At 42.5% G+C, this 11222-nt stretch overlaps 2 protein-coding genes across 6 annotated transcripts in view; one reads left to right on the top strand and one right to left on the bottom strand.

The window, feature by feature from the left end:
• Positions 1–2567, top strand: part of sphkap (SPHK1 interactor, AKAP domain containing) — a 60056-nt gene extending 57489 nt beyond the window's left edge. For 3 of the 4 annotated variants that reach the window (XM_086125340.1, XM_086125342.1, XM_086125341.1), the window contains 3 exons: positions 3–52; positions 1250–1437; positions 1503–2567. In XM_086125340.1, coding sequence (XP_085981466.1) covers positions 3–52; positions 1250–1437; positions 1503–1649 — 385 coding nt within the window. In that variant the 3' untranslated portion in view covers positions 1650–2567. Of the gene's footprint in view, positions 1–2; positions 53–1249; positions 1438–1502 lie in introns of those variants that run through there. The other variant, XR_015102443.1, reaches the window with a different exon arrangement.
• daw1 (dynein assembly factor with WDR repeat domains 1) lies at positions 2533–11201 on the bottom strand. 2 transcript variants are annotated; one of them, XM_086125344.1, is made up of 13 exons: positions 11109–11201; positions 10922–10994; positions 10332–10476; positions 9552–9610; positions 9354–9476; positions 9163–9262; positions 8453–8560; positions 8002–8108; positions 7799–7901; positions 6895–7009; positions 6043–6119; positions 3795–3957; positions 2538–3628 (listed from the first exon to the last, which is right to left on the bottom strand). In XM_086125344.1, the coding sequence occupies exons 1-13, from the start codon at positions 11146–11148 to the stop codon at positions 3594–3596; spliced, it is 1248 nt and encodes a 415-aa protein (XP_085981470.1). In that variant the 5' UTR covers positions 11149–11201; the 3' UTR covers positions 2538–3593. The 2 variants fall into 2 exon arrangements, with proteins under 2 accessions (XP_085981469.1, XP_085981470.1); XM_086125343.1 differs by having other exon boundaries at positions 2533–3957.
• Positions 11202–11222: the final 21 nt, after the last annotated feature.

Genomic DNA, 11222 nt, shown 5'->3' on the forward strand with positions numbered 1-11222 from the left:
AGTGCAGGGTCAGAGAAAGGTGACCGCTCAGCAACCAAAGACTGCTATTTTGGTAAGTGTGACCCTGATGCTGAAAACATCTTATACAGTATAGGCTTTGTTGCTCAAAAACGGCAGTGACTGGAGGCTAGATTACAGCTAGAATAAGATAAAACAAGGTCAGATAAGAATACCTTTATTTGTCTCACAATGGAGAAATTCCCAATTTACAGCAGCAAAATTATGAAAGGGAGAAAGTAGAACATAGAAACAAATATAAATATAAAATATAAATATAAGCATATTGAAAATGGGTGAGTGGGGGTGAGTCCAGGTTTTCAGGACCATCTATTCAATAGCCTGAAAGCAGTCGGCAGGAACGAGGGGCGGTACCTCTCCTTGTTGCAGCGCGGGTGTATCAGTCTCTGGCTGAAGGAGCTACCCAGTGCTGTCAGGGTGGCCTAGACGGGGTGGGAGGGTCTGTCCATCATTGCTGTTAGCTTAGCTAGCATTCTCCTGTTGCCCACCTCCTCCAGAGTGTTGAGGGCACAGCCCAGGACATAGCTGGCCCTCCTGATAAGTTGGTCCAGTCTCTCTCTGTCCTGGGCTGAGATGCTGCCTGACCAGCAGACTATGCCATAATGAATAGTTGAAGCCACCACAGAGTCATAGAAGGTCTTAAGGAGTGACCCCTGAACTCCAAAAGACCTCCGTTTTCTGAGCAGGAAGAACCGGCCGGCTCTGCCCCTTCGTGATCAGACCGTCCATGTTGTTAGACCAGTCTAGTTTATTGTTGAGAAGAACACCCAGGTACTTGTAGGGGGTCACCCTCTCTATGTCCATACCGTGGATGTTCACCGGTGCATGTGAGCACTGTTTCCTGCAGAAATCCACAACCAGCTCCTTAGTTTCCCTAGAGTTGATCTGGAGGTGGTTCTGCAGGCACTAGTCCACAAAGTCCTCCGTCAGTCCCCTGTACTCCCGATCATCTCAGTCCGTAATGAGGCCGACAATTACGGAGTCATCAGAGAACTTCTGAAGGTGGCAGGTTGGAGTGACGTAGCTGAAATCCGAGGTGTAGAGAGTGAACAGGATAGATAGTGTTTGCTTTCTGGGATTAAACCCTCCAATCCAATCCATTGACTGTGTATTGCCTTTACCTCATTTTGTAACTCTGAAACCTACTGTAAATATGATAAATAAATCATAGTGTGTATCGTGAGGGTCCTACGAGGGAGTTGTGATGACTAATTTATGACTGACATTTCAGAGAGCAGCTCAGCCAGGAAAGCAGGCGGGGGTGGCTGTCATGTTCGGGAGCTCCTTGTGATAAACTGCGACCTGGAAGCGGACTGCATGGACTCGGAAGTGACTTTGGCTCTGGAATGGATTGCTGCTTCTGAGCTGGGCCTTCAAGCACTCTACTTCAAGAAGTCCAAAGAAAAAAGGGTTGCCAAGGTGCTTGTCTGCTTAAGGAAGCATTTGTTAGCGTACATTTGACTTTGGTGCATCTGTTCTTTCAGTTTCAGAAGGTGGTCCATCTGATGTCCCAGAAGTCATGGAAGATCGCGGACTTGTTCGATGCTGTGGTTCGGTTCTGTAAACTTCATGAGGAGAGTGAGGACATGTCTCTGTCTAGCCTGTTTGACTGGCTCTTAGAGATCCTGTGAAGCGGATTTCTTTCGACAGCCTGCGTAAAAGTTTGCATGCTCACTCCCTCACACTGACACTTGTCTTCTCACCAAGTGTGTTTGCGTCCAAAGCTGAGAGCACAAAGTGATCAGCCAACTTGACGAATGCTCTTTCCTTCACTGCTGTCACACTCTGTCTGTGGAGGTTTTGTTTTCTGTCTGTTACTTCTCACATACACCCCAAAGGAACACGGGGTTGGACATTCCTATTTTGAGTGAACAAGCCATTAAGAGATTATAGTTAGTTAGCAGGTTTTAACTGCTCCGGTGTATATTGATAGACACGGTAATTAAGAGTATATTTACAGATTCTCACAACCAAATAATGGGTTGGTTCATTTATTTATTGGAAAAAGTACTAATACATAGGATATCAGGTGCACTTTCCCTGCTTTTCAGTACCTTCCTTGCTGGTTTGAAAGACATGGCTGTTTGCATTAGCACACGTTACATATTCCTTTAAATCAAAGTCAATGCCTATTTGTTTTTCATTCGCCAACAAAAATGTCGTCGTTGTGATCTTAAAACTCATTGAGTACCAGCCAATTCTGGACCAAGTCTGAAAAGACGTTTAAAAACGTCTTTGGGAGTGAATGAGTTAAAGGCTTGTCTTGGGATCTCGTAAGCGTTACTTGAGAACAGATCTTAGATTGTTGTCTTGTATATAGTGACCATTTGGACCTGCAGCAACCTCGGCCGAGTGGACTCTTTAGCATTTATGGTCAGGACGAGCACGTAAGGTTCGTAATGTTGAATTTGTAAGTGAACTGTGTGTGTTTATTTCACTATTGTGGTACTCTTGTGTTAACAGAAGCACACAATTCAGCTGTAAAGTGTCACAAGTGAATATTTATTTCTTGACATTAATAAAGATTCCTGTGATGTGGAGTAAATCGATGACCTGTAACACCGCCTTCTCTATTGATCTGGTCGGCTACGCGACAAAAGACTAATCAGAGACAAAATTAAATGACAATACAATAATTTCCAGTTTTACAGTCTTCATCATGTTTTTCCCACTTATCCATCATCAGAATTTTGTCGCAGTGGAAACACAACAAACAAATAATACTTGTGAGGGTAGAATTTTCGATGCTCACTGAGTCTCACAGTCTTTAAATTCCAGGTCTTAGGCACGATGAGGGCTTGACCTCCCAAATTTTTTGTGTAGTCATATGTTTGCAGAAATATTTGGTTGAACTCCAAACTGCAAGACTTTAAGCTCATTTGACCTTTGAGTTAGCACGAGGAAGCTGAGATTGTCAGTGGGAAATGCTAACTCACTTTACAAACCGTAACAGCAAAGCAGCCAAAATTACATATATATATTTAAATATACTGTATATGCTCAAATATACCCAGATTCTAATGAGCACATTCCAATGGTAAGACGTTTAATGTGCATTCCAAAATGGAGAGATACCAAATGTAGCAGCAATCGGTAACACTGCAAATTTGAGGATGCGATTGTTCTCTCAGACGACACAAAACAAACTTCAAATCATCTTTATGGTCTCCCTGAGCGCACACATAAGTCTCATATCTGTGCGCCGCCTGTAAAAGCTAAATCTTGGAGGAACTAGCTTAGGCTCCGTTAGCATGGTAGGGTGGAAACAACAAGATGACCTTGAGCTCAAGAGGAATGGGGGGGGGGGGGGGGGGAATCCATCCCCCTTTGCCTGATGCTAATACAAATGTCAAAAGAACAAGCCAGGGATTGACATCAAGAATTGCATCCGGATGATCACAAGACTGAAGATGAGTGGCAACCACTTGCATTAACATTTCAATGTCACGCAGACGCTGTCAACATTGCATGTCATTGAGCTGCTCATCCTCAAATGAAGCTGTCTACACGGCACCGTGCATGCGCAATTGGGAGCGGGAGTGACATGACGACGTCTACTGGCTTCCCAGGAAGGGTCAGCACCAGATTCGGCACGTGTTATCCTTGCTGCCTGCAGTCGAACACAAACACGAGCAGGTGGCTGCACAGCTGGGACATTTGCAATTAACAATTGGTGACAGGCTAGCAAGGACCGCTTGTTTTCTCGCTCAAGGCAACAGTCGTTATCGGCCTTGTGCATGCTTGCCAAATGTAGGACATTTGTGGGGCCGCTGTACCTGTGATAATGGTGTCACCTTCGTAGTTGAAGGCGCAGGAAAAGATCTCGTCCGTGTGGCCCTCTAGGACCTGAAGGCAGACTCCGGACTGGACATCCCACAAGCGCGCTGTCTTGTCTGAGCTGGCAGTCAGAACCCTGCTGCCCTGCGGACTGAAGCAGATCTAACGAGACGGGTCTATACTGTAGTCATTGAATCACTCAGTGGATACTGAACAAAAGATTCAAGCGGAAGTAGTTCAAATGACAAAAGGAGGTGAACAGTAATGAACACTTTCATGAGCCCATGAGAGGAATTTTACTTTAAATCAAATGTGTCAAACTCAAGGCCTGGGGGCCAGATCCGGCCACCAGGGTCATTTGATGTGGCCCGCGAAAGTAAATCGTGTGTTGCTAAATGTGTACCGAAATGTGTACCGAAATGTCAAATTGTCACGTGTAATAAATAACGATGAGATTTTGCAATCACTTTGTGACCCCGTTTACCGTCGCTTGAACAATAACTCAACAAACTATTTTAATCGAGTTGACTTATTTCAAAACGAGTAATCTATTAATTTGTTGAGTAATCTATTAATTTGTTGTGTGTTGTTCACTGTCATAACTGTCACTCTGAGGGAAGCTGTAACTCCAAATTGGCCCGCGACTAAAATCAGTTTGACACCCCTGCTTTAAATACTTAAGAAGGATAAGGAAAGCAATGGCGCTACTTATTAAAAGAGAGCATTTTGAAAATCACGCTTGAAGACAATTGTGTTCGAACACGGGCGGATTGTTCTCTGAATGACTTTATTCTTACACAGAGGGGACAAGAAAGAAGAGGTGATTAAATAGCGCTACGCCATGAAAATAAAGTGTGGTTTTATGAGGGACAAACAGAGCACCGAGAAGCAAACCCACACAGGAAATGGAAACTGTCAAGAATGCGCCTAAGAAGGCCAGAGGGAGAAGACGGGAATGAATAAAAAAAAAAAAAAGCTGTAATATAGCCTTAAAAAACACTTGGTTGGCATCAATTTTCATAAAGGAGAAAAAAATCAATAAAAGGGCAGGTGCACAGACAGACAAAGGGGACAATGTCAAATAAATACTCGGAAAATGTCACAGTTAAAAAGCATGGGGGGGGGGGAGGTAGGAAAGGTGTCCTGTTACAGAGAGATAAGAGTCATAATCCTCTGGATTGATCCCCCAGCAGTCTATTTATAGCTGACGGATAAACAGAGGGACCTTCTTGTGTACACAACACATGCACGATTGTACACAAGACCACTTCTGTGCGTTCATTCACGCGCAACACTACAAAGGCATTTGACCTTTCCTTTACACTTGATTACGTGACGGGAAAGAGACAAATCGAAGAGTATGACCTCAGGTCTTTCCTGCAGAAGCAGCACAACGGACTATTGAAGAAAAAAAAAAAACACTCTTTAATTATACCGACTTGCTGAACAACTCGACTGGACACATGAGCATCCAACGGCCTGAAACCAGGCCTCTTGTCATCCCATCTGAATATCAGCGCATTTACAAATAAAGGTCTTTTTTCGAGCACAGTCCAGGAGAGCTGCAGCCAAAGATTCAGGCTAAACGTCACACAATTGCAAGAGTTGTAATCCTGGTCAAAATTACTCTTAGCGTCCCAAACAGAAGCGGTGAATAATGCAATATTTAGTGTGTGATTGTCCATATTTTATGAGGCCTTATGTAATATTTCTAGTTCGAGCCAGCCGTGCATTATTCATTTTGTCGATATCATCTCCCCTACCCACAAAAGTCTGTCGTTTGTTCTAAATTGGAAAAAGAGAAACTCAAAGAAAGCAAACAGCTCCTGTGCAGGTATGGGCAAGATTAAATTTACCGTCATTATCATTGCCTGTCATGCGAGGCGCAGTGGGGTTAGTGTGACATATGAAGACTCCCTTGATCTCACACTACTTCAGTGATTCCCAAACTTTGTGCCGCGGCACACTAATGTGAGAGATCAAGTGCGCGCCATGGGAAATTAACTCGTTTCACTCAATTTCATTTCACCTTTTTCCATTCTTCCCACAGAATAATCGATTTGTGTTCAAGTAAACAGGCCAAGGTTCCTCCACAGCGTTTAGTTTTGACTGAGCGCCTCCTTGCGGCAGCTATTGTAATTTCAGTTTTTTTTAAAGCAAAACCAACTATAAGCATACAAGAACAGAAAGAAGAAAAAAAATTCTCCTGACACCCTGTCAACAGTGTTGTGCATGCACGACTCTCACCTTTGAGATCTCTCCCTCATGGCCTTCGAGTGTTGTCAGACACTCGTGTGTGCTTGCACTGAACACTCTGGCTGTGCCTAAAAATAAATAAATAAATGAATACATTTTTTTAAGAAAAAAAACAACAACAACAACAAAAAACAAGGATCAACTGGCACCAGTCTGCATGCGATGAGACTGGTAAGTAAACAAAAAAAAGTCCATGTTTTCCAGTCCCCAATTCTTTTATTGATGATCGGTGACGTTTTGAGTCCTTCCACACTCTCTTGAAACAGCACTTTCGGCTTCAGCTTTACAAATGGCCCTTGTGAGGCCATTGTGTTGTGAAACTGATGTAACCACCTCGACGCGTATGTCATAATAAAGTTAATTACATCACCAAGTGACACCGCCATTTATTTTTCCTGTAATGGAAAAAAAGGAATTGATTTGAGGTGCATTGTTTATTAATTCAAGTAGAAGATGAACCTGGCAATTATTTGCGACACTGCGTTTATGAGAGGAGAAACCACTAGTGATCACATTTTTACATTTTACATGACATGTAGGAAGAACTGAAGGCATTTGCTTTGGAAAAATATAATGATGACAACAGAAATAACTCATAAGAGTTGAATTGAAGGGCTGCTATCAAAAGCCGTGACAATGTATTGAGCAATACTGTGCTTTTACGCAGTCCATGTTTTCTATTCCATTAGTCACATGTCACCTTAGGTGGAACACGGCATTAAAATGAACAAGGAACTGAAGAAAATCAGGTGGTCAAATTTTTTTTTTTCTCCACGACTGTAAATGCATCTCATTGATATTTGCTAAAACAATGCAGTGTAACACAACACAGTAATGTCTCACCATCAGCAGAGGCTGTCGCAATGAGTTGACCCCGTAAATCAAAACACACATCCAGCACCTCCTCTTTGTGTCCAACAAGCGTGGCAACACAATTACCATTGCTTGCATCCCAAACCTGAAAAAAAGAGACTTGCAGTGCAAATATATGTTCACTATAAATAGTGTTAAACAGTCAAATGAAGACATAAGTAGAGCTCGAATGGTAAGGTGCCTCAATTGCATTACCGTAAATTCTGGAGTATAATGCCCATTGTATTATACGCATCCCCCAAAATTACCTTCCAAAGGCCAATTTTCCTTGGTACTCAGGTATTATGCACTCCCCCGATTTGGTGGTATCCATGCTCACAAATATTAATATTATAGGCATCGTAATTTGATAGATTGGAACTTATATTAACGGAAAGGGAAATTCTCTGAACTTCCTAACAGTTTTGGCGGTCAACAGTCAAGTTTTCGTCAGAGTTACCACCACTACCTGGAGTGAGACAAAGCCCGGTCTACACCGAAGAAGAGAAGAATGTCCTGGATATGCACCAATATTTACCAAGTGGCGAGAGCTTTGTGAAATGGTGAAAAAAAATTGATTTGGAAAATACTTCCTGCCATGTGGGAACCACGGTAGATGTGTTCATTTTTATTTAAAATCAATTTGAGGGCATCATGATTCTAGAGGAGCAGCGAAAATTATGTTATTAGACATTACATATCAGATTGATCGTGCATGCGTCCGGTCCAGCGCAGTTGTTTGGGACAGTCTCAGTGGGTCATTTGCTATTCACTGAGGCGCAAAATGTGAACTTTGAGTCACAAACTGCAATGCGAACCCCCTTATTTTCAGCCCGATCCCTTTATGTTGGTACTTCTTTACAGTCAGTAAATAACAGAATATCCGTTTTCTCACCTTGCCGGTTTTATCCATGGAGCCTGTGACTATAAGTGAGCAATCCCAGTTAAACTGCACATTGCTGATCTCAGCCTGGTGGCCCATCAACGTGTAGACACGCCTTCGATTACAAGAGGAAACGGTCACGGGACAGCGGTACGGCGGCGGGCTCTTGCATACGATGGTGCATTACAGTGTTGCAACAAGGACGGATGTCTGACCTTCCTGAAGCAACATCCCAAATAATAACGGTGTGGTCAAATGAGCCAGTTACAAGCTGACTGCCGACTGAGTTAAAGCACAAGGAGAGGACCTCTGCGGTATGACCCTTGAATGCAATCAAACACAGAGTTTTAGTCAAACAGTAGATATGTTAAAGACCCAAAGGTTGATTATTTCACTTGTTATAAATCTCAAACAACGGCTTAAATGACTGCTTTCCGCTACGACAGGCCAGCTGCACGTTCACGTTCCAACAGTTGCCCTCAGAAAAGGATTTTGTGTTTTATTAACATCTAATAACAACACAGATCCTTGGTGGCTCCGTGAGGTTGAAAGGGTCTGCTTGCAGGGGTATCAGGGTTCAATTTAACAATGACCAGGAGAGTTGCAATGATGTAATAAATGCCTCGAACGCAAGGACAGCAAGAGGAAAAAGAAAAGATGACTCACAGCGAGAGTGGCCACCTCCCACCCAGTCGCCACGTCCCATAGCTTGGCGGTGGCATCCATGCTGCCTGTGGCCACAAGTGTACTCCGAGGGTTGAATGACAGACACACCTACACAAAACACTTTTTTTTTTCACATTTCAGTTGGGGGGAAAAAATACGTAGTCGAGACTCTCTTATCTTGGATTTAATGTAACACAACACGAGTTCGATCTGATCAAAGTGCCAGCATCAGTTGAGGTGTAAACAGTGTGGGTTACCTGCATTTGGTCTTATTAAATGTATTTCCAAATAAGATTTATACAATATTTGGGACATCGTCTCAGCATATCAATCAATCACTCAATTATACTTTCATAATCCCTTGGGATGGTTCCCTTTGGGAAATTAGCTTTGCAGCACAACACAGCACCACAGCAGCAAAGTATAACGTGCAAGTTAATTTAAGAGAGAGTAAAACCTACTCAAAGAATAAAAAAAAATATGAAATGGAATCAAATATAATGCTAAAAAATACAATCACAGAAGTGATACACACACCGGGCAGAGATCTGCATGAGAGAATAGTGTCAGAGGTCCATGAAAAACGGCAGAAGTGCTAAAGTGCGACAGTGCAGTGGCTTCTCCCCCCCAACCCCCCCCCCTCTGCTCCCCCAATCAAACGATTACTGCTCACATTTTGTATTTAGACCAGAACGTAATACTGTACTTACTATTTCAGCCATATGGCCTCGAAACGTATAGAAGCATTTACCCGTCTCAGCACACCACAGCTTGCAGGTCTTATCAAAAGAACCAGTGGCAATCTTGTCTCTAAATGGCATCGACACAATAGCACTTCAATGTGGAAACCCATTTGAAAAACTGATAATAATGCTTGCTCTCAGCTATAATAGCTTCGTACCCAAAGGGGTTGTTGAATGCGATGGCATACACCACATTTCGGTGACCCTCCAGTGAGTGCAGCTCAGTGCCTGAGGCGGTGTCCCAAATACGACACGTTCTGTCATAGCTCCCAGTTAGAAACCTGCAGAGTGAACGAAGATGATGAGAGCAACAAACGCGGGAGCTTTTCATGAGGCGGCAGAAGTTTGCACATCACCTTGACCCTGATTTGTCAAATGCAACATTTGTCAGAGGCAGTATGTGTGCCTTCAGCTCCTGTAAAAAACGACATAAAAAGGGCATATGATAACTGTCGTGACTTTTCTTCAGTCACGAAGTTACACATGGAATATGCATATCATATTGATGCAAATTTAAGACATGGACAGGAATTTCGCATAACTTCAATCAAAGAGGTTCACTGCCTTGTCAGAATTTCACATTATGGCTCTCTCTTGCTTAGAAGGAGCAGTGACTTGCTAATGTCACTACTCCTGACTCATCAGAGGCAGATGATGCTCAGGCTCGTCCGTCTCCAGACAGAAAGTCAACACCCACCTGTTAAATTCAAATAAACTGAAATGTCAATGGGACAACTTTATTTAAAAAGAAACAAATCCTTGTGTGTGTGTGTGTGTGTAACAATATTATACACAAACAGTAAACTAGTTTCATGTGGGCAAACCCAAATAGAAATATTTAACTGACGTTATCTTCTTTTAATGACAACACTCACTTAATTGGGCAAAAATCTATCAGTGCAAGTCAGCACAACTTGACTTGGCGATATCGTATTTCTCCGCTCTTTCTTGGAAAAGCACTCCATACGTGTGAATCTCTCGGGCAATGAATTTAGATCTGGGTTCTGCCTGGGCCATGCACTTAAATTATCATGTGATGCCAAGTTTTTTCTTTAGATTTGGATGGGCAGAAGGGCGGGAGGGAACTGGGGCAGGGGAACCGACAGACATACAGGCAATCGCTCAGATGGGCTAACCTTGGAAAAGGTGAAACTGTTGTTGTCCTCTTGGTTCTGTTTCTGTTGGAGTCGAATGATGAGCTTTTTGACTTGCTCAGCTCGAGATTCTGTGATCAAAGGCTCTGATTGCATGATCTCTTTCAATAACTCATCTGGGTTGGTTCTGCATTAAAAAAAAAATACAAGAATACCACCTTGATGAGAACAATGTAAAACACATTTATCCATCTAATATGAAAGCAAAACTGACAATACTGTTTTGAAAAATTGTGATTTTTTTCCGTCTAATTGAGTCTGACCACTATACTGTACTGTATATGCGAGGTCATAAAAAATGAAGTATTGTGTGCAATTTTTTCATGCCACGCTAATTTATTGAAACAGGCAGCATATATTCTTGAAAGTTAAAATAAATCTTGGTTTTGTCGCACAATTCAGAGTCACTTTTTCCTTTTTTTTCCTGCGTTTGCTCAAGTTAAAAAAAGTTACATCAGTAATACCTTTAGCAGTCTTTTATGACACAAGTACCTGCAGCGTACTACTTAACAAATCGATATACAGAAAGTATGCATAATGGATACTGCATATGTAATAAACAAAGCACGTACTCCAATGTCAAATCCAAAAGGTCGATTGATTTAGTCCTCAGAAGCCCTGCTTTGTCATACTCCAGGATGATACCTAATGGGAGCAAAAGTCGTTCGGCTGAATGCAAATAAAAACGACAGCTTCTCCTCTATTACAGACGCATTTTCCGTGAAAAGAACCATAAATCACGTTCATGATTTGTGTTACCTGGTGGGTAATATCTGAGAAGAAACCTTTTGAGCCTCATTTTGCGCAAGCAAGCCTACGTCCCGTCAACAAACCGTTGTTACGGCAACAACGTGGGTTGCGCAAGTGGTCATG

This window comes from Hippocampus guttulatus, chromosome 12 (genome assembly GCF_054856545.1).
Source record: "Hippocampus guttulatus isolate MCC_2025c chromosome 12, RoL_Hgut_1.0, whole genome shotgun sequence".
Taxonomy (NCBI): Eukaryota; Metazoa; Chordata; class Actinopteri; order Syngnathiformes; family Syngnathidae; genus Hippocampus; species Hippocampus guttulatus.

Excerpts from the sequence above, each read along its gene's own strand:
- daw1 (XM_086125343.1), bottom strand. The coding sequence starts at position 11,148 with ATGAGGCTCAAAAGGTTTCTTCTCAGATATTACCCACCAG. Across the intron at positions 7,010-7,798 it reads CCATGGATAAAACCGGCAAG|GTTTGGGATGCAAGCAATGG; the intron begins GTGAGAAAACGG and ends TCTTTTTTTCAG. Across the intron at positions 3,958-6,042 it reads ATGAGGGAGAGATCTCAAAG|ATCTGCTTCAGTCCGCAGGG; the intron begins GTGAGAGTCGTG and ends CCGTCTCGTTAG.